The sequence below is a fragment of the Eubalaena glacialis genome, chromosome 4, assembly GCF_028564815.1.
Source record: "Eubalaena glacialis isolate mEubGla1 chromosome 4, mEubGla1.1.hap2.+ XY, whole genome shotgun sequence".
Taxonomy (NCBI): domain Eukaryota; kingdom Metazoa; phylum Chordata; class Mammalia; order Artiodactyla; family Balaenidae; genus Eubalaena; species Eubalaena glacialis.
The window spans coordinates 47,928,955-47,956,817 of NC_083719.1; the positions used below are offsets into that span (position 1 = coordinate 47,928,955).

The window sequence follows — 27,863 nt, forward strand, 5'->3', positions numbered from 1 at the left end:
TCTGGTCCAAATTTAATTCTGAATCAGAATTTTAACCTACACAGAAATTAAATTCTATTATAAAAATGCAATCGAAGTACTTTGTCACCTGGATTGCAGTGGACTCAAATTAAACACAACTTGCAAATTTTGTGACAAAATGGACACAAAATATTACCATTTCTTTAATTTATTGTAACTTCCTAAATGGCACTGAATTTGTATTAGTTGGCCTCATGTGAGGAAAAAAATAAAATAAGTTAATCCAGAAAAGTTTCTACATTCAAAAATTCAGGGGCAGAAGAAATGCCATACTTACTTGCATCTTTTAGTTTCTTTCTTTCTTTCTTTTTTTTTTTTTTTAAAGGCCGCGCCACACAGCATGCGGGATCTAGTTCCCTGACCAGGGATCAAACCTGGGCCCCCTGCATTGCGAGCACAGACTCTTACCCACTGGACCACCAGGGAAGTCCCCCTTACTTGTATCTTAAAGAAAGACAACCATAACTTATATATACTACCAAATGTAAAATAGCTAGTGGGAAGCAGCCGCATAGCACAGGGAGATCAGCTCAGTGCTTTGTGACCACCTAGAGGGGTGGAGTAGGGAGGGTGAAAGGGAGACGCAAGAGGGAGGAGATATGGGGATATATGTATAGCTGATTCACTTTGTTATAAAGCAGAAACTAACACACCATTGTAAAGCAATTATACTCCAATAAAGATGTTAAAACTAAAAAAAAAATTTAAAAAAAGAAAAAATAAATAAAAGCTCACTGGAATCCTCAGTAAAAAAAAAAAAGAAAGACAACCATAATTTAGTTGATGTAAATTTAGAAACTGATTTGTTGTGAATGCCTTTTTAAAAAAACATAAAATCTACAATTTGTCAACATACATTTATTATTTGGTTTCAATTAGAAAATTTCAATATAAAAATACTATCAATGCCATATTTCTATATTAATGTGTTTTTCATTACCTGATTCAACTGCTTGTGACTTTTTCCCATTATGCTGATCAAGAGTAATCAAACATCCTGATGCTCTCCTCACATCCCATAATTTTGCTTTACTGTCAGCACTGAGAAGACACAAATGTTACATTAATGTATATAGCTAGGGTAATGACTGTACTCCTCACCCACCCTTCCAGTATTATGGCATACAGAGGTCTCAGTATATTAGCACAAATGTATCTGTACATTTGGATGGTTGTACTTTTGCCTTTCCAGCAAATATTCAGTAGTCAATAGTAGCACAAAAAAGTGAAAAAATAGAAAGAAAAAAAAAAGTAAATCACAAGGATGGAATTCTGCTGTTTTTAATGACATGAGCATCTTCCTCTCCAAAGACTAGACAGGCTTAGAGCTTTGTTCCTTGGCAAATTTGTTACTGTATCTGTTCTACTGTTTGTTATTCAAATGTTGCCTAGATAATCAAGCAGTGAACTAATTTCACTTTGCTTAAGAATCCATTTGGTAGGAATATGGTTTTTCTTTTTTCTTTTTATATGAAAAAAATTGAGAATAAGGTGAACCATAAGGACAAAATATTTTTATTTGGTTTCCTGTACTCAAATCAATCTTTGCCAGATATACAAGAAATAAATTTAATGTCTCCTAGAAATTCGACACTTATTTTCATTTTATTTCAAGTGAAACGAAAAAAGGTAAAACCATGATCACATATCAATTTCAGCTTCTAAACTACTACTAAAGAAAATATAAATCAGTTCAACTGATGCTATCATATCCTCACAAAGCCTTCGATAATATTCTAACCTGTTGGGTTCATCCAGGTCATTTTAATTAGAAAGAGCATCACGCTGCATTTTACAAGCTTATTTCTCATTTATAAATCTTTTTAAAAAATATCTATACAGGGTTTATCTCTTCCCATAAATTTGATTATTTTCACAGATCACCATCAAACGTAGCCAATTAGAATAGTCGGCAAAAAGTTAGCATTTCCCATTCTCAATTTGGTTTTCTTTCTTTCCAGCTGGGGAATAGGTCTGCAATGGGAGGAGTCTGAGGACTTAAGTCTCTTCTGAAACAGATTAGATATGGACATATCTGACTCCTAACATTGATTACTAGGTCCATTCTGGTACTGATTCAAATTCCTGGGGTACTCTGAGAATTGAAAGCCTCTTAGTTTCCCTTTTGATTTGAGGAAAACCAAATTAGAAACAAACAATGTAAATCGACTCTAGCATGGACCCACAAGCAGTGCCTAGCTCCTCACCTTCACACCTCTTTGGCCAGCCTTCTTATGGCTACATTCTAGACTTTGTTCTACTTCAGAAATCATAAATTTCAATGTCACATTCTGCAAACTATTAACAGAAGCTTCTTTGGGGAATAAACTGTGACAGAGAAGGAGAGCTGGCTGCTTTACAAAAATTGAGACACATTTCTTTATAAGACTAATAAAAGTAGTTTTTGTAATAATTCTTCTGCAAAAAGTTTTATTAAAATGTCTATATCAAAATTTGATTACTACTTCCTGTCCCTTCAGTTTTTAAATTTTCTTATCAACACTCATGCTTCTATCTCATTAGGTCCTTGATCCTTCCTATAAGCCTTTTGGTGATTTTATTTCTTTCCTTATACCTGTGACTTGAACAATTTTTAGACAATTGTTAAGTCTGTGTCATTCAAAGTTTTGATTTCTGTGGCTTAGTACAGCTGTGGGCTACACCTTCGATAGAGCACAAAATACTGACCAGCAATCCTATGTGCCCTTAATCAGCTCCCTCTTCCATTCATTAAAACTGTTATTCCAAATCTTTAACTACCTTCCCTGAAAATTGCATCCCATTCCAGTATTTTCAATAGATGACATCAAGTTCTACTCACTAAAAAACAAGAGGCCACTGGGTTCGCATTTCTTGAGCTTCTCTGCCAAAGTCACAAATTTAATTGTATTCATGCCTTTCTCCTCCTTCCATTTAGTCTCATGATGCCCTTCATGTGTCAAATCAGTGTCCCCTTCTATTGGGACCCTTGATATTATCCTCTCTTGTCTAGTCAAGGTCCTGATGTACCAATTATTCCCTCCATTTCTTCCTTTTCTTTAAAAAAAAAATTTATTTATTTATTTGTTTATTTATTTATTTATGGCTGCATCGGGTCTTTTCTGCTGCATGCGGGCTTTCTCTAGTTGCGGCGAGCAGGGTCTACTCTTCGTTATGGTGCATGGGCTTCTCATTGTGGTGGCTTCTCTTGTTGTGGAGCACAGGCTCTAGGCACGCGGGCTTCAGTAGTTGCAGCACGCAGGCTCAGCAGTTGCGGCACGTGGGCCCTAGAGTGCGCAGGTTTCAGTAGTTGTGGCGTGCGGGCTTCAGGAGTTGTGGCTCATGGGCTCTAGAGTGCAGGCTCAGTAGCTGTGGCGCATGGGCTTAGTTGCTCCGCAACATGTGGGATCTTCCCAGACCAGGGCTCAAACCTGTGTCCCCTGCATTGGCAGGCAGATTCTTAACCACTGCACCACTGGGGAAGTCCCCCCTTCATTTCTTTCTTTTTTTTTTTTTTTATTTAAAGAATTTCACTTATTTATTTATTTATCCATTTACTTTTGGCTGTGTTGGGTCTTCGTTTCTGTGCGAGGGCTTTCTCCAGTTGCAGCAAGCGGGGGCCACTCTTCATTGCGATGTGCGGGCCTCTCACCATCGCGGCCTCTCCTGTTGCGGAGCACAGGCTCTAGACGCGCAGGCTCAGTAGTTGTGGTGCACGGGCTTAGTTGCTCCGCGGCATGTGGGATCTTCCCAGACCAGGGCTCGAACCCGTGTCCCCTGCATTGGCAGGCAGATTCTCAACCACTGCGCCACCAGGGAAGCCCCCTTTCATTTCTTATCTTCACTAATTTCTCTCCAGCAATACTTTTCCGTCAGCATTTAAATATGTAAGACTCTTCCTGCTAGCAAACAAAACCCACAACCCCCTTTATCTTCAATTGTTAAGTGCTTTTAACACAACACTGTAAAACAACTATACCTCAATTAAAAAAAAAAAAAAAAAGAAAAAGAGTTAAGTGCTCTTGTTCTTTTTTCCCATATTATACCTACCAGAGACATATCTCTATTAAAGCATTTTTCAGGATGTCCTGAAATCACTGGTTTTTCTGACTATACCCCCTCATTAGACTATTAGCTTCCTGAAAGGACTACGCCTGTGTTACCTCTGTGTCCCTAGCACAATGCTTGGCACATGATAGGAGTCATTAAACGTTAGTAAACTGAATCAATGAATGGATGAATGTGCTGAATCAGATTCAAAATAATCTTGGGTTAAAGAAAATGAATTAAATGCTACTATTCTTAAATTGACAGAGTGTTAAACTTTTGTAAGCAAAAATGACACAACACAGTTGTTTCATGGGTAGTACTAGTAGATTTGCATTGCTACATAGATTCTGTTGTTTTCTCTGTTTTACAAAGTGAGCACCTTCAAGATAGATAGTGAGGATTAAGATTATGATGCAAAAGAAGATTTCTTTTGGTGATACGAATTAAAATCTGTAACTCAATTATCTTATTTTCCAGGACGTACTTAACAACTAAATATGCATCTAACATAAAAAGTCTTTCCAAAATGCTTATCATTAATTATTAACTTCAAAACCAAATAATTTGCATTTTACCTTGCAGTTGCCAAGATATACTCATAACGTGGTGACCAGGAAACTGCCAATATTTCTTGACTGTGACCTGCAAAACAACTGTATAAAATGACTTGCAAAATATTTGAAAAAAATCAAAAGATACAGTGCAATTAATTTTGCCGGATTATGAAGAAAGCATAGACTAAATCTTAAAAATAAACTGATACAATCATGATTTTTTTTCACATTTATAATAATCTATATATAAATATTAATGTGAAGTCTATGGGGCATTTCTCACAATGCTATTTTATTATAAAAGGTCTGGGTTTGCTTTGGAAAAAACAGTCAGAGCAAGTGAGTCTGTCTTTTTAAATACAGGTGTTAGCCTAGCAAGTCTATCCATTAATAAGTGATATAGCTCAAGCTTACTTACTTATCTCTACAACAAAATCCCTGCAACAAACCACCATACAAGATAAACATTCTAAAGAATAAAAATGTTCTCTAAGTTTTCAGAAAGTTATAACAGAAAAAAATTATTTTAATTCATGATTGTAAAAGGCTTTTATATAAAAATTTTTATCTAGAAAGCACAAGTGGTAAGTTCATAGGATAAGTGATTTCAGCATTTTAATTCACTTCTACCTAACTAAACTATTCAAATCATATATTTTCATCTACCTAGCTTATATTCATAGAAATTCATGATAATGTAAAACAAATGTTATCCATCTCACCAAGTTTTCCTGATATATTTATTATGTGTTTCTCAGAGATGAATAAAAATAGTATATCTGAATTACATCCCAGTTTTTCATTGTTTAGAATTAGACGATCTAATACTAATAAAAAAGTAGCAAAAACAATTTAAGCTAGTAAAACTTTACCAAAGTATTATTTCAATACCTTTTTCTCAAATATTTTTATTGAGAAAAGAAGCACCTAAATATTAAGAACGTTTACTCAGCCAGAACAATATTAAAAAATGTTCATGGAGACAAATGTACTGATATAAGTTTCATAAGTAGTTCATTTTTTTCAATGTAGAAATAATACAAGGTTTTGAGTTAGACTTTCTATATTCTTTGAGCTTCCCCTGTGGCTACTGTACATAAAAATGTCTCCTCAATAGTTTAGTTTTATAACAATAATGCACAAAAGGATCTTTATTTCCCTGTTGACTTCTAACAACTAGCACAAAATACATCAGTCATGTCACTTATAAAGAATACATTGTCAATCATGTTTCATTTTGTTGAATGGTTTACTCAAAGTAGTTGTTGTTTCAAATACCCTGTAGAATGTGGGAACAGGATCCAGACTTTAAGTCACAAAGTTGTACTTTGGGCCCTCTAGTACCAACTATAAAAACAAAACAAAAAAAATAGTTTAAGATAATTTTACTATAAATCATCACCAAAAGGAAACAAGAAACTACCATATGAGTCATGACATTTTCACTGTATCCATGCAGAAATATAAAAATGTACGCTAATAACATACTTTAAATAGTTATTAATGTTTATAACTAGAAAAATTCATTTTATTTTAATAGCTTAGCTTTTCCATGTTAATGATATACTTCCAATCACTAGTAACAGATTCACAGAAACTCTGGACACAGACTGAGTGGACCTCAAAGACAAGTTAGTGCTCAAACTCTTTAAAGATGAAGCAGCTGACTGATGTCTGGAGGTGAGGAGATTCATGAAGTGCCACAGAAATAATATCACAGGGACGTGATACCTGCTACCAGAAAAACATTTTCTTCTTCACACATGAAAATTTTTGTTGCAGGTGCTTTCATAAAAATGGATGTTTAATTTGAATCACACATTCTAGAGAAAAGGAAATCATCTCCTTGTTTTACTGTGTCAAAATGAAAAAGCTGCCAAATTTTGTTCACGTAAAATCTTTGAAACTTTGGTGGTTTAAAAGTAACTCTTTCATGTACCACAATGTTCACTGCAGCTGTATTTACAATAGCCAGGACATGGAAGCAACCTAAGTGTCCATCCACACATGAATGGATAAAGAAGATGTGGCACATATATACAATGGAATATTACTCAGCCATAAAAAGAAACAAAATTGAGTTATTTGTAGTGAGGCAGATGGACCTAGAGTCTGTTATACAGAGTGAAGGAAGTCAGAAAGAGAGAAACAAATACCGTATGTTAACACATATATATGGAATCTAAAAAAAAAAAAAAGGTTCTGAAGAACGTAAAGGCAGGACAGGAATAAAGACACAGATGTAGAGAATGGACTTGAGGACATGGGGAGGAGAAGGGTAAGCTGGGACGAAGTGAGAGAGTGGCATGGACTTATGTACACTACCAAATGTAAAACACATAGCTAGTGGGAAGCAACTGCATAGCACAGGGAGATCAGCTCCGTGCTTTGTGACCACCTAGAGGGGTGGGATAGGGAGGGTGGGAGGGAGACGCAAGAGGGAGGAGATATTGGGATATATGTATAGCTGATTCACTTTGTTATAAAGCAGAAACTAACACACCATTGTAAAGCAATTATACTCCAATAAAGATGTTAAAAATTAAAAAAAAAGTAACTCTAAGGGAACAGAAATGTGCTTTCTTAATCTTTGAATCCTAGCCACTTTGAAACCTAGCACAGTGCCCAACTTGTACAATATCTGTTAAACTGAATACAAAGACTAATACATACACTTTTTTTTTTTTTTTTTAAGAATTGTGATCTTCATCAGGGTTAAAATGTTTATATCAAAACTAACTAGATACTAAAAGGGAGAAAGTTTTCAATATGTTAAAAAACAACATATGTACAAACCTGCTACCAAACAGTGCTTGGTGGCAACTGGAGACATATGATGACTATAAACTGTTTCTTCAAAATTAAATACATCTGCAGTCTGATAATCAAAAGACATTTAAAATAATTGTAAGTTCTAATTATAATCACAAAAGCAACAAATTTTCTATTTACTTATTTTCACACTGTTAGCAATTTATTTATTTTTCTCTAATAAATCCCAGAGATCAAGACAAGACAACCACTTGGTTCACCATCATCCCTTCCGCATCTACACAGATGATGTAGCCAGTACTCTGCCTCTCAGTGCCATACAACCTCAGCTACCACACCCAGGACAGTCGCATCACCTAGAACTGCTTCTCCTTTAAAATCACCTATTTCAGTTATATATGACCAAATTTTGTATCATTTCAGCTCCCCGCCCCCGCCCAGCTACCTACAAGACACCCAAATAAAGCCCAGAAGTCCCATCAGTTCCTTTCTTCACTTCTTTTCCTTCTTCAGCTTGGATTCCAAGTTTCAATACTTCAACTGCCAATATCTTTGATGTTATCATTGCATTTGTCAAGACCTCAACCTGACTCCAAATGTCTGCCTTCCGTGCACCTATATCCAGGTTTAACTACACCAGAGGTCAGCCAACTTCTTCTGTAAAGGGTCAGATTGTAGGCTTTGAGAACCAACTACTCATTTCTGTCACTGTAGCGTCAAAGTGGCCATAGACAATAAATGAGCATGTCTGTGTTACAGTGACACTTTTTTTTTACAAAAAGTGTCCATGAGAAGCCTTGGCCCAGAGCCTAGACTTGGCCTATGGGCCACAGTTAGTTGACCTCTGCCCTATCCAGGTGAAGAAAATCTTATAATAGAGAAGACTAGTATCACTATAAAAGATCATTCATCTCAACTGGGCTTTAGTACTGACTGCCGGTCCTACAATTTCAATAGCGTTGTCTATAAGATTTGCAGCTATTTCAAACCTTCTCCACTCTCCACAAAAATCGCCACTTCATCACTACAGGTGATCTGATCTTTCATTCCAAAGAGAAAATAGGAGCCATTCAATGAGAATTTCCTTATAGTCTTAACAACAAACTTATAAACACATTTGCTTCCGCTTATCTTTTTTCCTTCTTCATTCCTGTTATCATGAAAAAAATGATCCTTCCTCATATTTAAAGTTAATTTCCCCACCTGTGTTCAGATCACTTTCAGCACTGTCAGAAATCTCACCCTATACATTATTGCCTCTATCTCCCGAGTATGTATAACTGCTCTCTCCCTACTGGCTCATTCCCATCAGCACTAAAACATGTTCAAGTCTCTTTCATTGTAACAGCACTCCCCTCCCCAAGACAAAAAAACAAAATCCTTTTCACCCAAATTCCTCCTAATTAATCTTCTTCCTCCCCCTTTAAATCCAAATTTTGGCTGTCTCTAATTTCTTATCTCTTATGTATTTCTCAACTCACTGCAAACTTATTTTTTATCTCCACTACTCCCGCTCTCACCACCCTGCCAATACCACTGATTACCTTCTATCACCAAATGTAGTCTTTATCTTACCTAATCTGTCAGTAGCATTCAACACAGCTGACTATTCTACCTTCGTTAAGACAGTCTCTTCCACTGGCTTCCATTATATCACATACTCCTGATTTCCCTCTTATTCTCTCTGGCTAGGCCTTTTCATTGTCTTCTGCAGGCTTTGTTGTTCCTTCTCCTGTCCTATTAATCTTCCTCAAGGTTTTGTTCTACGCACTCCTCTCTTCAACTGCCACCTATATCCTAGTGACTCACAAATCTATATTTTCAGTTTAGACCACATTCCCGAATTCCACCTATGTATAGCTCAATTCCTGGATTATCTCCACTTGGCTCTACACCTTAAAGTTAAATAGAGAAGACTCTAGAGAAGACATTCCTCTAAGCCACATCATATGCTCAAGCTATTAAAACATGCTCATGGAAAACTGAGATGAAGGTATGAAAAGTACCTAATATATACATTAATAGGAAAAATTAATGATGGGAGTAGAGGATGGAGAAAAGGACAGTATCTTGCCTTCCTTATTATTCTTTATACATAGCAGATGCACAATTGTTTCGTACTGAATGCTTTCAAATTTATTATCAATAAAATATTGTCATACCTTTATTTCAAACAGAATTATGAACTCATGGAATACTGTTTTAAGTTAGCAAAACATTTATGTTTTAAAGAAAATTTAAATCCAAGATGTCAGAGTTTTAATAGAAGCCAATGTTAAGGAAAGAAAATGTAAATGTATGGCTTATTAATTTTTAATTAATTAAATTAAAAAATTTTAACTAAAAGCCATACTTTTAAATGAAGTGTAACATACAGAAAAGTACACAAAAATCATAAGTGTACAGCTCAATTAATTTTCACAAAGTGAATTTTCACAAAGTAATGACCACCTGTATTGAAAAACAGAACATTACAAACATTACAAATACCCCAGAAGGCTCCTTAGAACCCCCTTACAAATCTCACCAAGAAAGATAACCATAATACAGGCCTCTATCATCATTAGATTAGTTTTGTCTATTTTTGAACCTCCTATAAAGGGAATTATATATTAGGCACTCTTTAGTTTTTGGTTATTTTATCTAATATTATATAAGGTTCATACATTTTGTTAATACAGAAGTGTTCCCTTGTCATTGTAGGAGAGTACTCCAATGTAAAATTTGCCAGATTTCATTTGGCTGTTAATGGACATTTGAGTTGTTTCCAGTTTTTGGTTATCATCAACAGTGCTGCTATGAACATTCTTACAAATATCCTTTAGTACACATATATATGCATTTATATACCCAAAAGTGTAACTGCTGGGTCAGAGGATATGCACATATTTGGCTTCAGTCAATACCAAATATCTGTACCAATTTGTGATCTCATCAGCAACATATGTAACTGTTATCATCAACCTCTTTTAAGTTTGGCCATTCTGGAGGGTAACAGAGAGGTATCTCATTATGTATTTAAATAACACATCCAGGTGCACAATTAATAAAGTTGAACACTTTTATTTATTGGCTATTTGGATATCCTCTTTCTTGAAGTGCCTATTCAAGTGTTTTGCCTATTTTTCTATAGGACTGTTTTAATTTTTGTTGATTATATAATCTGTACATCAGTCCTTTTTCAAACATATGCATATGTCAGATATATCATCTCCCATTCCATGGCTTACATTTACACTTTTGTAATAGTGTTTTTTGATGACTAGAGATTCCTAATTCTAATGTAGCTCAATTTATCTATCTCTGCCTTTTTGGTTTGTATTTTTTGTGTCTTTAACTGTCATAAGCAACAAACACATTTTCTTTTTTCATCTTTAAGCTGTATCATTTTATCTTTCACATTTATACTTGTAATCCACCTGAAATTGACTTTTGTGTCTGTTGTGAGGTAAGGGTCAAAACTAGTTTTTTAAATATGGATACCTAGTTCATCCAGCACCATTTATGAAAAAGGTTATCTTTTCCCCAATTCACTGCAGTGTTATTTTTATCATAAACCAAATCACTACACAGCTATGGGTGTGTTTCTTGATTCTCTATCCTGTTCCCCTGTGTGTGTTTATTTTCACTTGTACCAATATCACACTGCCTTGATTAGTGAAATTAATTTATGGTAAAGTCTTGGTTACAGGTGGTGAAGTCCTCAAGATTCATTCTTCTTCAGGAGCACCTTGTCCCTCTGCATTTCCATATATATTATACGTTAGAATTACCTAGTCAATTTCCACAAAAGAATTCTGCAAAGATTTTGATCAGAAATGCATTGATTCCATAGATCATACTGGGTAAAATCATTATCTTTATAATATTAAGCCTTCTAATTCTTTTTTTTTTAAAGATTTATTTATTTATTTATTATTTTTATGGCTGTGTTGGGTCTTCGTTTCTGTGCGAGGGCTTTCTCTAGTTGCGGCAAGTGGGGGCCACTCCTCATCACGGTGCGCAGGCCTCTCTTGTTGCGGAGCACAGGCTCCAGACGCGCAGGCTCAGTAGTTGTGGCTCACAGGCCTAGTTGCTCCGCGGCATGTGGGATCTTCCCAGACCAGGGCTCGAACCCGTGTCCCCTGCATTGGCAGGCAGATTCCCAACCACTGCACCACCAGGGAAGCCCAAGCCTTCTAATTCTATTCCTTCTTTTTCTTTTTAGAATTGAGGTATAGTTGATATACAATAACAAAGTGATTCACAGTTTTTAAAGGCTACATTCCATTTATGGTTATTATAAAATATTCATCATATTCCCTGTGTTGTAATATGTATCCTTGTACCTTTCTTATTTTATACATAGTAGTTTGTACCTCTTAATCCCCTATGCCTATCTTGCCCCTCCCTCTTTCCCTCTCCTCACTGTGGTAACCATTAGTTCGTTCTCTATAACTGTGAGTCTGTTTCTTTCTTGTTATATTCACTAGCTTGTTGTACTTTTTAGATTCCACATATAAGTGATATCATACAGTGTTTGTTTTTCTCTGTATGACTTACTTCACTTAGTATAATACCCTCCATGTCCATGCATTTGATGCAAATGGCAAAATTTCATTCTTTTTTTATGACTGAGTAGTATTCCATTGTATACACCACATCTCCATTATCCATTCATCTGTTGATGGGCAGTTGGGTTGCTTCCATATCTTGGCAATTGTAAATAATGCTGTTATGAACATTGGGATACAAGTATCATTCTGAATTAGTGCTTTTTTTTTTTCAGATAAATACCCAGGAGTGGAACTGCTGGGTCATATGGTAGTTCTATTTTCAGTTTTTTGAGAAACCTCCATAATGTTTTCCTCAGTGGCTGCACCAATTTACATTCCCACCAACAGCACCCGAGGGTTCTCTCTTTTCCACATCCTCACTAACATTTGTTATTTGTGGTCTTTTTGATGATAACCATTCTGACAGGTGTGAGGTGATATCTCATTGTGGTTTTAATTTGCATTTCTGATGATTAATGATGTTCAGCATCTTTTCATGTGCCTGTTGGCCAGCTGTATGTCTTCTTTGGAAAAATGTCTATTCAGGTCTTCTAACCATCTTTTAATCAGGCTTTTTTTTTGATGTTCAGCTGTATGAATTGTCTATATATGTGAATATTAACCCCTTATCAGTTATATCATTTGCAAATATTTTCTCCCATTCTGTAGTTTGTCTTTTTGTTTTGTTTATGGCTTTCTTTGCTGTGCAAAAGCTTCAAGTTTAATTAAGTCCCATTTGTTTATATTTGCTCTTATTGCTTTGCTTTAGGAGATAGATGCAAAAAAAAAAATTGGTATGATTTATGTCGAGAATGTTCTGCCCGTGCTTTCTTTTAGTTTAATGGTTTCCAGCCTTACATTAAGGTCTTTGATCCATTTTGAGTTTATTTATGTATATGGTGTCAGAGAATGTTTTAATTTCATTCCTTTACATGTGGCTGTCCAGTTTTCCCAGCACCAGTTATTGAAGAGACTCTCCTTTCTTTTCTTTTCTTTTTTTTGGCCATGCCACGGGGCTTGTGTGATCTTAGTTCCCCGAGCAGGAATTGAGCCTGGGCCCTCGGCAGTGAGAGTGCGGAGTCCTAATCACTGGATCACTAGGGAATTGCCAAGACTGTCTTTTCTGCATTGTATACTCTTGCCTCCTTTGTCATAGATTAATTGACCATAAGTGCATGGGTTTATTTCTGGGCTCTCCATTCTGTTCCACTGATCTACATATCTGTTTTTATGCCAGTACCATACTGTTTTGATTACTCTAGCTTTGTAGTATAGTCTGAAGTCAGGGTGCGTGATTCGTCTAGTTCTGTTCTTTCTGAAGATTGTTTTGGCTATTCAGGGTTTTTTGTGTTTCCATACAAATTTTAAAATTATTTGTTCTAGTTCTGTGAAAAATGCCCTCGGTATTTTGACAGGGATTGCAATGAATCTGTAGATTGCTTTTGGTTGTATGTTCATTTTAACAATGTTAATTCTTCCAATCAATATACACGGTATATATTTCCATCTGTTTGTGTGTTCTTCAATTTCTTTCATCAGTGTCTTATAGTTTTCTGAGTACAGGTCTTTTACTTAAGTAGGTTTATTCCCAGGTATTTTAATTTTTGATGCGATTATAAATGGAATTGTTCCTTAATTACTCTTTCCGAAAATTCATTGTTAGTGTACAGAAATGCAACAGGTTTCTGTATATTAATTTTGTTTCTGGCAACTTTACTGGAATTCATTGATGAGCTCTAGTAGTTTTCTGGTGGTGTCTTTAGGATTTTCTATGTAGAGTATCATGTCATCTGCAAACAGTGACAGTTTTACTTCTTCTTTTCCAGTTTGGATTCCTTCTATTTCTTTTTCTTCTCTGATTGCCATGCCTAGGACTTACAAAACTATGTTGAATAAAAGTGGCGAGAGTGTGAATGTGACATATCCCACCATTTATTTAGGTCTTAATTTCTCTCAATAATATTCTATAGTTTTCTGTGTAGTGTTGAGTGGTCTTGTACACTTTTCAATTTCTTACTAGGTATATGATGACTTGTGCTGCAATTATAAACTACATTACTCTTGAAATTTCATTTTATAATTCTTTGTGCCTGGAATTCAGATACAACTGACCTTATATTCAGCAACTTTGCTGAATTTTCTTATATTATAATTTGGCTAAAGTTTCCTTTGGATTTTCCATGTTCGTAATCATGTAATCTGTAAATGCCAGTTTAAGGAATTTCTCTTTTATTCCTACTATGTTAAGAATTTTAAAAAAATCATGAATGGGTATTGACTTATATTAAGAAGTATTCATTATTTTCCTCAATAAACTGGGTATAGAGAGAATGTACCTCAACATAATAAAGGCCATATATGACAAGCTCATAGCTAACATCATACTCAACAGTTAAAAGCTGAAAGCTTTTCCTCTAATATCAGGGAGAAGAGAAGGATGCCTACCCTTGCCACTTTTATTCAACATAGTGCTGGAAGTCCTAGCCAGAGCAATTAAGCAAGAAAAAAAAATAAAAGGCATCCAAACTGGAATGGAAAAAGTAAAATTGTCTCTATCTGCAGATGAAATGATATTATACATAGAAAACCTTAAAGGCTTCACCAAAAAACTGTTAGAATAAACAAATTCAGTAAAGTTGCAGGATTCAAAATGTTAAAAAAAATCAGTTGCATTTCTATACACTAATAATGAACTATCAGAAGGAGAAATTAAGAAAACAATCTCATTTACAACTGCAGCATAAAGAATAAAATACCTAGAAATAAATTTAACTAGGGAGGTAAAAGGTGTACACTGAAAACTATAAGACACCGAGGAAAGAAGCTGAAGACACAAATAAATGAAAAGATATTCCATACCAGTGGATTGAAAGAATTAACAATGTTAATATGTCCACAGCACCCAAAACAATCTATAAATTCAGTGCAATCGCTACCAAATTCTCAATGGCATTTTTCATAGAAATAGGAAAGAATAATCTGAAAATTTGTATGGAACCACAAAAGACCCCGAATTGCTAAAACAATCTTGAGAAAGAAGAACAAAGCTGGATTTGATTTCAGACTATACAGCAGTCCCCTTCTTATCTGTATTTCACTTTCCTTGGTTTCAGTTATCTGAGGTCAACTGTGGTCTGAAAATATTAAATGGAAAATTACAGAAGTAAATAATTCATAAGTTTTAAATAATACACTGTTCTGAGGAGCATGATGAAATCTTGCTTGTCCCACCTGGATGTGAATCATCTCTTTGTTCTGTGTATCCATACCATATATGCTACCCACACATGAGTATAGGAAAAAAATATAGTATATACAGGGTTGGTATATACTATAACCATGGTAATTTGACAGTATCCGTGGTTTCAGGTACTCAGTGGGGGTCTTGGAATGTATCCCACATGGATAAGGGGGGACTACTGCATTACAAAGCTATAGTAATCAAAACATTATGGTACTGGCATAAAAACAGACACACAGATCAATGGACCAGAAAAGACAGTCCAGAAATAAAGCCAGGCATATATGGTCAATTAATTTACGACAAAGGAACTAAGAATATACAATGGGGAAAGGATAGTCTCTTCAATAAATGATGTTGGGAAAACTGAACAACCACATGCAAAAGAATGAAATTGGACCACTGTCTTACACCATGCACATAAATTAACTCAGAATGGACTAAAGACTTGAACGTAAGACCTGAAACCATAAAACTCCTAGAAGAAAACATTGACAGTGGTCTTGGTGAAGACTGTTTGGATTTGATACCAAAATCAAAGGCAACAAAAGCAAAAATAAACAAACGGAACTACAGCAAATTAAAAACCTTCTGCACAGCAAAGGAAACCATAAACAGTATGAAAAAGCAACCTAAAGAATGGGAGAAAATATTTGAAAATCATGTTAAAGGGTTAATATCCAAAATATATAAAGAACTCATACAACTCAGTAGCAAAAAACCCAAACAATCCAAATAAAAAATGGGCAGAGGACATGAATAGACATTTTTCCAAAAATATAAGAATGGCCAAAATGAACATGAAAAGGTGTTCAATATCACTAATCATCAGGAAACTGCAAATCAAAACCACAATGAGATATCACCTCACATCTGTTAAAATGTCTATTATCAAAAAGAGATAAGTGTTGGTGAGGATATGGAGAAAAGGAAACCCTTGTGACTGTTAGTGGGAATGTAAATTGGTGCAGCCATCATGAAAGACAATATGGGGTTCCTCAAAAAATTTAAAATAGAACCATATAATCCAGTAATCCCACTTCTGGGTGTATATCTGAAGGAAATAAAATCACTGTCTCAAAGAGATAGCTGCACCCTCATGTTTTTTGCAGCATTATTTATAATAGCCAAGTCATGGAAACAACCTAAGTGTTCATCAACGCATAAAGGGATAAAGAAGATAACACACACACACATACACACACAGAGGAATATTATTCAGCCATGAGAAAGAATGAAACCCTGCCATCTGTGACAACATGGATAAACCTTGAGGGCATTATATTAAGTGAAGTCAGGCAGACAAGGACAAATACTGTATAATATCACTTACATGTGGAATCTTAAAAAGCCAAACTGATAGAAACAGTGAATAAAGTGGTGATTACCAGGGCTGGGGGGTGGGAGAAATAGAAAGATGTTGGTTAAAGAGTATAAATTTCCAGTTACAAGATGAATAAGAGAAGGGAGAAGTTTCATAGGGAAGGGGACCTGAGGCAGGGAACATAACACATAACATGTGTTCAGAAGGCAAAAGGAGATCAATTTAGTGGCAGTACATCATTTCGGTTGAAAAGAGGTAGAAGCTAAGGTTGTGAAAGTGGGAAGTGAGGTTATGGAGAACTTAGAAGGCCAGGCTGACTTTAGACAATGGAGTCACTAGAGGTTTTGTGTTGAGACAGGATGAAACTGCTTGATTCTGATTAATTCTGGGGTAAACTTGCTGTGGAAATGTGGAAGAAAAATAATGCAGAGAAACCAGTTAGGAGTTTTTAGGAGTAGTCTAGATGTACAGTGATGGTGAGGGAAATAGAAAAGGGAAATCTGAGTTTGAAGGAAGAATTGCTAAGATTTGAGGACTAAATGGATGTGAGGAGCCATCATGTTCACTTCAGTTTGGAACATGTTAAGTTTGAGAAGATGACACTACATTTAAGTAAGAGAGGTTCTGAAGACAGGTGGAGACATATGGGACTAGAGCTCAGGGAAAAAATTAGCATGAGAAAGAAATATAAATTTGATCAAATATAAAAACTATTATCTACTGTCTACCTTTACTAAGCTACAATATTAATAACTTTCTTTTCCTTTAAGTCTTTAGGCCAATAGGAGACAAATCCAATTTTCTTCCCTACACCACTAGACCATAGTAGTTTTTGAATAATAAAGCAAATAATAATAATAGCTAATAGTTTTTGAGCACTTACTATATGCTAGGCACTGTTCCAGGTACTTTACATATATTGACCTATTTAATCCTCACAACCATTCTATAAGGTACAATCATTACCCCCTTTACAGATAAATAGAGAGGTTCAGACAAATATCACATAGTCAGCAGCAGAACCAAGATATGAACTCAAGCACTCTAGCTCTCCTTAACTACTATACTAATTTCACATCTAACATATATGACATCTTAGCAAATAATCACACTAAAATGGTTTAGGATTAAGTTCTCATTTATCGCACAGAGCAACTTGGAAAAGTTTTTAACGTACTTACTTGTAAAGTATTTGTATCCCATACTTTCAGAGTTTTATCAAATGAGCTTGATGTGAACATGCCAGTGTCATGAGGATACCACTGTACAGTCTCCACACTGTATTTGTGAACATCAGGATGGCTTCTACAAAACAGTAATCAAAATTTAGAGATAACTGATTTATTTGAGTTTCAAAACTGATACTATATTCACAAGTAGCAGTCTCAGGAACGATGATATGAATGGCCAAACCTAGATCACATGCCATGTCCTAGCTGTCTAGAGAAAGAGAATATCTAGGCATCTCTAGTTTTAACCTTTCACAGTATGATGCGGAGGCCTGCTTCCTACTAAGGCTCATAAAATGAGAGACTTCTGATTTCAATACCATATCCTGGAGGGATCAGCCAGCTACACTGGACCGCTTCAGGGGACAGTGATTTTTCCTTACTGGAAGAGATACTTATTCTGGTTTTGGATTTGCTTTTCCTGGCCATCATTTTATCAACACCATCATTCTTAGAATTGTTGCCTCACATACCTCCATGGTGTCCCACACAGTATTGTTTCTGATTAAGAACCTTACTTATACAACAAAAGAATGCAACTGGTAGATGCCCATGAGATTCACTACTCTTATGTAACACATCACCCATAGAATCATGATCTGTTGAAGACTCAGTTATGACATCAGTTACAATATACCACCTTGTGATGATAATGTGCTATCCTGAAGGATACAGTATATGCTCTGAACCAGTGATCAGCACAGTATGTGTCCTTTACTGAATCTTAATTCAAAGACACTGGCTGTTTAGGAACACTTAAGAGACAATGGTGGGACATTTCAACACCAACTGTATACTTAATATCAGGAATTATTGTAGATGTGAGATAGCGGTAGTGGGGTTATGCTTATAAAACACCTTTTACCTTTTAGAGATACAAATAATTATGAATGAAATGATATCCTTCTGAGATTTGCTTCAAAATAATCCTCAGAGTAGGTGGGTAGGTTGGGGTAAAGATAAAACAAGACTGGTTATGACTGATAGCTGTTGAAGCTGGGTGATGGGTACACAGTTCATTATACTACTATTTTCATTTATGTTAGAAATTTTCAATAAGATAAAAGTAAACAGAAGACTACTGCAACCCTATGCAGATAGGACCATCATGAGTTCTGATTCCTTAAGGTGAAGGTTTGGATCACAATACAGAATAAAGGGCCTTGACACATGTGGTGCTACCTGAAGACCTCAAGCTGGCCTTGAGACAGCTGCAAAAAAGGACTGTAGTACCTATTCATATTTCCTTACTTTCTATGTCATGTATATATGTATATATATTAACTAATTTCCTCTTTCTTTCCTCTTTTTCTTACCTCCATTATTTTATATAGGTTAACTATACAATTGAGCCCACAGGTTGCATAATCCTGATATAAGATCACATAAAACCAGTGGAAAAATAGACATCATCCTGAACTGGAGATGGATGTGGTAAATAAATAGACTTAGGGTCATAGCTCTTTGGGGAAGGGGATAATTACATTTTTTTGTCAAATAATGGATACTTGCATTAGGTCAGGCTGAAACTTTTTTTTTAAAAGGAAGGGTAGGTATGGGAAGAAAGGTATACACTGATATTGGACAGCCAAATGTGTGGACTGCAGTGGACATGCGCCCTTTTCTTGGCTGAACATCCAAACTTCCTTTTGGGGGGAAATCCCCTTTGTTTTGTTGAAAGACAGCGCCTTGCCTCTTGTTACATAAAGCAAGGGGCTCCAGATATTCTCTTTCCCTTGCCCTTGGCAGTGGGGGCATGAACATGTGTCCTGGGCTTCATCAATACTGCCTGGGACTCTAATAAAACTCCAGCTAGTAATGCAAACCAAGGATAGTTAGCAATTATTCATAGCTGTGGAGTCGAGAATCTGTGTTTGTGACGTGTAGCAGAACCCAAACTAAATTGTTCCTGTGGTGTGACCTTGACTGTGTTCTCTTGTCCTAGTTTCTCTTGCTTTTCTGCTCATTTTCTACATTTGATTCTTCCACCTTCCTGCCATTATGTGAGATATTAAATTTCTTTCCAATAAATTTCTGCTTAAGATAAACAGAACTGATTTCTATCTGTTCCTAAGAATCTACACAGAGATTTTTTCAGTTTTAAATAAAATAAATCTTTAATGTAGTGATCACAAACAAAAGCTCATTTATATTTTAGATTTTAAAATAGGACAAAATATTGTATTATTCTCTTACTATGTATGATCTGTCATTCTCATTCACATTTAATAAAAATTTGGGTACAGGAATCTTTTTGGTGCTCAGAACAAACACATTAAGTAAAGCAAAAATAAATATCAGGAAACAGTCTAAGCCACATTAACTTAGTAACAATTTTTATTGAAATTATTTTTTAAAGTTAGATTATAAAGTCTTTGAATGTAAAATGCTACTTTAACTCATTTTGTAAAGATGCTTATATGCCCATTTACCAAAGTCATGGTTTTGAAGTTAAGAGTTTGAATCTAAGAAGAAAGTCATAATAAAGTAAGATTGATGTCCTAAGCATTTACTTGACATCACACACCAGAAAAGCAAATCATAGCCACTCATGGAATAACATTACATAGCATGTGGTATATATAAAAATATTATTTTAACAGTGTTAAAATGATAGCTAAGATAAAATAAGACAAAGATGAATTAAACTAATTAATGACTGTCTTACACTTTAGAATTTAGATTTTTTGTTTGTTTGTTTGGTGGGAGTGGAGAGAATATAAAATGGTATAAGCCTCTTAGGAACCAAGTTCCAGAGTACTTGAAGTGGTATCTTGTTTTGTACCATGTGTACCTATAATTATATTGCTTCCTATTTATATAGTGGCTTTACAATTTTTAATATGCTTTTTAAAAGATAGTATTTCATTTAAGTCTTACAGAAAACTTACAAGAATAACAGGGCAAGTATAATTATCTCTAAGACAAAATAGTTTTGTCAGAGGCTCAGAGAAATAGTTTCCTTAAATCTGTATTTCCAAAGTGAAGCACCAGAGCCAAGAAACATTTGTAAATCTCCTCACAAATATTCCATGAACTTATGCATCTATCTAGTGCTTTGGGAACAGCTTTAATACAGAGTGGTTGCTGATATGAATGTTCATGAAGTTTTTCCTCTTGAAAACATTTTTTTGACACCTATTCTCTATGTTAATTCAAGGACTCCTCAAAATCAGATCAAATACAGGAAATGAAAAAGAATTAAGTGATGATTATGAACAAATTAAAACAAAATCACAAAACACTTTATTAAAAACTTAAAAATAATTCTCACAAGATTGGAAAGCCAGTAAATAGTCAAAAAATTCAAGACAAAGAGAAGTATGTTAAGTTAGGCAGCTTTGAGTAAATAGAGAGGTAAGGAAGGGGTGTGTGTGTGTGTGTGTGTGTGTGTGTGTGTGTGTGTGTGTGTGTGTGATTGTTAGTACATTTATGGCTTCTAGCTGTTAATCTTTTTGTTCTATTAATGACAGTTGAAAAATCTAATTTGTGTTTATATTTAGCTGGAAAGACTCAAATGAGTCTTATGATAAGTAGTCTAAAAACTAAAATTAGTTACTGAGGTGTGCTATGTAGGTGGAGAACAAAAAGAACATAATCAAAAGTTTTTTCATGTTTTGCATTTGATACAAAAATACTCAAATGTTTATAAATTCATGAATTACATTTTTAATACACACCTGCCAACGGAACACACTGCTTTACATGTGTAATAAGGTTGTCTGCTGGAGTTCTCAAGATCATAAAGCACAATCACACCATCTGAACCACCTGTTAACATGCTAATAATAAAAAAAGTTCACATTAATTTATCATTTTATATAGTCCATTTATGACTATGTATTTCTGAAAATTACTGATCTACAAACTCAAATTTATTATGCCCATAAATAGAGTAAATCTTCATTAGTATAGACTGAAATAAACTAAAATTTTTAACCTAATGTTTGTGGAAGAATGAATATAGAAAGATTCAATCTGTGATCAGTTAAAATTTTTTACCTTCATGATTCCAAAAAGAAAGGACAGTGGAAAGAAGATGGCAAAAGATACTTCTTATTTAAGGAAGTGAAATATTACAGAGTCATTTTAAGTTGCCTAGTTATAAATGGAATCAGACAGACCAGTTATTACTGATGCTAGCTATCTGACCCTGGGCAAGTTACTTCACCTAAGGTTTTTCATTTGTGAAAAGTGGGACATTTTCACCTAAATCATAAAGTTGATATAAAGATAAGTCATATGCAAAGGCCTTTTATACTGCCTGGCAAAAAATAGGGGATCCATAAGTGTTAGATTTCTTCCCTCCATTATGAATGCATTTACTCAACTCATTCAATTTTGAGCTTCTGCAATATGCTAGGCATTATGCCGATTCAACTATGAACAAGACAGGCATGATTCCTGACTCCCCAGTTTACAATCTAATAGGGAAAACACATAGATTTGTGAATTTAATTTATATATCTATATATGTAAATATTTATGCATCTACATAAAGTATTGCTATTTGTTAATATTACTGCTCACCACCAATTCTGGTGCTGTCTCTATTCATTTTTGTTCTGATTTTATTCTCTGGTAGATTCTTAAGAAAGGCCTAATGAGAACAATACTCCCTGAATTTTTGTATGTTACTAATAATTAGTCCTTTTGTACTTGAAAATTAGTCTGGTTGGATATAAAATCCTTGACTCACATTTTATTTCCTTGAACATCTTAGAAAGGAAACTTCATTTCTTTGAGCATAAAGCTCAAAATCAAAGTCTGGTTACAATATGATTCTCTTTCCCTTATATGTAGTTTCAGATTTTATTCATTCTAGGAATGTTTCCTTGGATTATAGTTTTAGTCTTTATTCCATTCTCTTCCTTTGGGTTTCTTCTCTGGAAACTCCTATTATATGTATGTTAGATCTTCTTTGCCTATCTTCTACATACATCTGTATCTCAAATACTTTTCCTTTCTCCATTTCTTTTTGATTTTTAAATGTTTCCTCTTATATTTGATTTGCTTGTGTTCCTTATGCTTTAGTCTTCATTTCTGAAACTTTCTTTTCTAATTTTTTCTTGAGTTTGATCATCTCATTTTTCAGTTTTTCTAATTCCTACTTATGTTACTCTTTCATACACTGTATCTTTTTTTTTTTTTTTTAAATGGTGAAAAGAGTTTATAGGAAAAGGTAGGTGCTCTAAAATTTTCATCTTAAATAGTAGAACATTTAAAGAAAATGTCTAAGGTAGGTGGGGTAAGAACAGAGGTTTAAGTACATTATTTTATATTAGTGGTATCTAACCATACAAATAAATAATGCACTGCACAATCATGACATACACTGTATCTTTTAAAAATGACTTTTAGGGACTTCCCTGGCAGTCCAGTGGTTAAGACTCTGTGCTTCCACTGCAGGAGGCACAGGTCTGATCCCTGATCGGGGAACTAAGATCCCACATGCCACACGGTGCAGCCAAAAAAATAAAGAAAATAAAAAACAGAAATGACTTTCAGCTAGTTTTAAAATATTAGGTTAGAGTTCTCATCTATTTTGTGGGCATATCTTTCTGGCACAACTATACTGTCTAAAGGAACATTATTCTATTTATTCTCTTTGTTCTTAAAATAATTTTGTATGGGCTTTGATCTTAATCCTATTCTTTTGCTCATTTTTATGTAAAATTAATTTTCTTAAACTTTTAAAAGGGAGGCTTCGTTTATAACAATATTTAAAATTTATATCTCTAGAACATCCTCCTCTTCTTCTTTTTCAAATAAGATGCTCAAAATATGGCAGCTAACTTTCAGAGATTTCCTGATTCTATTCACCTCCCCAATTTTTATCTGATCCATCTTTTCCCCTTGTTTCTTTCTACTGTCCCTGTACTGCTCACTTTGGATTCTATTCCAAACAGTTTCTCCTCAACGTAGGGTTCTGTCCATTAGGGCATCTTTAGGTGATTAGCTGGAGAGATTATAGGGCCTAAAGCACTCCAACCCCTTTGGGTCTTACTGTGAATCCCTTGAACAACTAGAGTACACAATTCTTTCCCAGTTTCAATGTTGTAGTCAAATTGGCTTGCTGAGCTTTCAACTAACTGTCAGTTATTTTGAGTTATCAGGTCTATTAGATGCCCCATTGGTTTTTATTGCCTCCCCTGGTATAGATGCTGATACCACACTGATTTTGTAGTTATCAGTGTTTTGCTCCCATTCATCCATATTTTGTGGTTTGTGGAGATATTTGATCACTTATATTTGTTATAAGTGTTGTACATTGGTTTTTTATTTTGCCATCTTTAGTTTCTTTGCTATTTATAGTACAACATAAAGAGCCTGTGCCAGACACGAACACACCTCTTTCTTCACTGAGATAGTCTTGCTACAAAAAAAATACAGCTCATCTAAACTGTGTGCTTAGTGACTTGTACCACATTCTGGTACAAGTGCCTTACCTTGTTGTGAACCAGATACAAAGGGTTCATGAACTAGCAGCATGTCCAAGAAGCACTGATTTATAGACTTGTTTTAAGAAAAATTCAATATCAATTTGTAGGACAATTAGGTTAATTTAAAAGTACTTCTTCAAAGTTCTTTGCTCAAATAGTCCTAAATCTTACTGATGATGGGGCAGTAAAGAAAGATAGCAAGTAATGCCATGCTGAAGGTTTTTTTTTTAATACTCAGCGTTAGCTTCATTACAAAATTTTGTGGTTCAGTTACTCATTGTGTATACAGAGAAATCTTTGTAAATTTTAACAACTACAGCTTTTATTTTGGTTGATAACATGTTGCAGCTTGTTTCAACACAGTTTTGAGTTACATGTGTACCATAACAATTCCAAAAACATTTTGTTGCATATTTGTACTTCGTGAAATACTGTTTTTTACCATGGCATTACATGTATTATCAATGTAAAAACAATTGTTTTCAAAGCTGAACTTTTAGACTTAACTTAAATTGTATTTACAATAACATAAGATGTTTCATCTTTGCTAGAATGACTTCCAAAAGCTTTCCTTTGATTACATTAATTGGGTGAAAAAATTGAATATTATTGTAATTAACGGACTTTGTAGTTGAAGTATCTGATGGCAATGATGTTACTTAACTCTACAGTTATTATCCTGATAATAAAGTGAACACAGTAAAAGACAGGACTTGATGTTTTTATGTGGACAAGAAAACTTGGTACCAAAGATGCATGGAATTAACTCAGAAGAATTTAGAAGACATAAAAGAAAATTCAAGCTTCACAGGATGATATACAAATGTACTTTATGTAGTTGCACTTGTTAAAATGTTGTTTTCAGATAGACTTCTTCAATTAACTCCTAACTTTGGAAATAAATGCTTCTTTACAAGATTTATGTATTCTAGTTTTCATTCTGGTTTTCCGTGGTATCACTACAGCTCTCACAGTGGTTGGTAAATATTAACAAGTATTTTGAGCAAGTTACATGTGAATTGATTTTTCTGAGAAAAAGAAGACCTATATTTAATTTTCCATTAAACATTCATTTTGCTTTTTATTTCTCTTTCCTGCCAAAAGGGTTTAATGCAAAATACAAGTCTTAGCAAACAATGAAATAAATAGTTGTAGATTTTTACTATGCAAAAAGGGGGAAAAGGGGGAAACCACTGTAGTGAGAATCTTGACTTTTTTGTATATGCTCTGCAAAGACTCCTCAGTCTGTTATTTCTCACACATATTTAATGCACATGTAATCTATAACTTCCCACATTTCTCACTAACTCTCCCAACTGGTAGCCTACTGGATTCATGTACTTTACAGGTCAAACAACTGATCACTACCCCAAATGATTGGCTGGAGTACTGAACATTTTTTTCTACCAGCACCTAAGACCAAAAGAAATCAGCTATCCTTTGCTGCTCATGTCTGGATTATTTTATAAGCAAATGTCCCACAGCTGTCCTTAATTGGGAGGTGTTATGTTGAGCCTGGAAAAGGTCAGGAGGAAGAAAAGAATTATCACAGGTCATCTTTTAGATTTAACCGTGTGTTAAAGTGAGCATTTGTTCACCGTACATGTTTCTCATATACTACTAGGTGAGACCATGACAGAGGCTGGAAATAAAAAATGGATTTCTATTGAACCTACTCTGGCTTATTTTAATGTAAATAATTATACTTCATTATAATATAAAAATTGGGGGGTAAATGCTAAACAGAACATGATAAGACAAACTTTTCTTTAGTTACTTTTACACTTGTCTTAATTATAGACCACATGAAGGGTTTTGAACTTTCTTGTAAGAGTAATGTGGGGTAGACGGCACATTTTTTCTAAGCACTTCAGTTGTTGTATGGAAAATGGATTGAAAGGAGTAAAAGTATAGGTGATAATGCTTTTGATTAACAACAGTGGTGGCAACCATTTACAGTATGCCATGTCCTATGCTAATCATGTTATACATATTATCTCAATTAATCTTCACAACAAACTTGTTAGATATTGTTGTTACATTGTGTAGCTAAGGGAACTGTGAATTAGAAAGGTTAGATAAATTGCTCAAGGCCACATAGCTGATAAATATAAAGCCAGGAGGAACTCAAACACAAGTCTGGTGTGCTTCAAACCTAATTCTCCAAAATATACTTCTGCTTTTTATATTTGTTTTCCCACTAGACTCCTTGAGAGTAACAACTCTGTTTTGAAATAGTACCTAAAGACATACCTCAGTACTTACACACTCTCTGCATCCAAAAAAGTTCAGTATTTGTTGATTTAACAATGAATATATTTATATTAAAGTAGTTTGGAAATGTTTATTTGGCAACATTTCATAGGTTCAATGTTCTGTATTTATTTGAAATTAATAATGCCAGATTTAAAATGCTACAAATTTAGAATTCTTATTAATTTTTATGAAACTTCACAGAATTAATCTGAAAGCAAGATTTTACTGGATCTCACTTAGGAACAAAAATGATTATATAATAAACTTACTATCTCCCTTCAACAGGGTCAATGTCAAGGGTGTTAACTCCACTGCCATGGATCCTTTCAACATCTCTGTCTTTGTTTAACTCCAGTCCCAAAACCCTGCAAAACATAAAAATTAAAAGGAGGAAAAGGAAAAATAAAATTAAACAATAAGAAAGTAATTTAACATTAAAACGTCCTTATTTCACCAAAATTACATGGAGTCAAAAATCACAAGTAATGCTTAAATCTCCTAACATACATCCAAAGGTATTTATAGATTATTAAAGACCTTATACAAATTTTTAAAATAACAAGAGTACTAACAATTACATGTAAAGAATTTCTCCTGAAGCATTGCCTTAATTATCTTATCTCTTATTTAAAGGGTGTATTTTATTAATTTTTAATTTAGGTAGCTAGAAACTGAAACAAATTTTCACGAACAAAAAGTTAAATTCTGATAACTTAAACTTAGCTGAGGACATCTAGTGGACAAAAGCTTAAATTACAGTTTTTTTAAAAAAATTCCCTTGTTTCTTAAGCCTTATAGAAGTATAAAACGAGCATGTTCAACTCAACAATTAAGCACATTTAAATAAATCAAATTAAATATAAATAAAAATGATTAACAAGTACTCTCACAAATTAAGATGAATGAAATTTCTGATATTCAATAACTGTAAACCATCATTATCCTGGTGAGGACGTTAAGATTAAATGAGTTGAAACATAAAAAGTGCTCATAACAATGCCCAGCATATAGTAAGTGCCTAGTGAATGTTAACTATTAGAATTTGTCTCAATCTTTTGGATGTCAAAAAGCATTTACATTAATTTAACCAAATGATCTCTAAATTCATTATTGATCAAAATAATGTTAAATAAGATTTTTCCCCCAGTTTTACTGAGACATAAATGAATACATCGTTGTATAAGTTTAAGGTATATAGCATGATGGCTTAATTTACATATGTTGTGAAATGATTACTACAATGGGTTCAGCTAACATTTATCATCTCATATAGATACAACAAAAAGAAAAAAAATTTTTCTCCTTGTGATGAGAATTCTTAGGATTTACTAACAACTTTCCTATATATCATACATCAGTGTTAACTATAGTCAATATGCTGTACATTACATCCCTAGTACTTATTTATCTTATAACTGGAATTTTGTACATTTTGACCACTTTCCTCCAACTCCTCCTG

At 34.3% G+C, this 27,863-nt stretch overlaps 1 protein-coding gene across 1 annotated transcript in view; it reads right to left on the bottom strand.

The window, feature by feature from the left end:
- ERCC8 (ERCC excision repair 8, CSA ubiquitin ligase complex subunit) overlaps nt 1-27,863 on the bottom strand; it is a 64,259-nt gene that overhangs the window by 24,384 nt on the left and 12,012 nt on the right. Inside the window, exons 2-8 of the mRNA XM_061189287.1 lie at nt 26,674-26,769; nt 21,386-21,487; nt 17,658-17,781; nt 7,401-7,482; nt 5,883-5,951; nt 4,626-4,692; nt 962-1,062 (exon numbers count right to left, since the gene is read on the bottom strand). Coding sequence (XP_061045270.1) covers nt 962-1,062; nt 4,626-4,692; nt 5,883-5,951; nt 7,401-7,482; nt 17,658-17,781; nt 21,386-21,487; nt 26,674-26,769 — 641 coding nt within the window. The remainder of the gene's footprint in view (nt 1-961; nt 1,063-4,625; nt 4,693-5,882; nt 5,952-7,400; nt 7,483-17,657; nt 17,782-21,385; nt 21,488-26,673; nt 26,770-27,863) is intronic.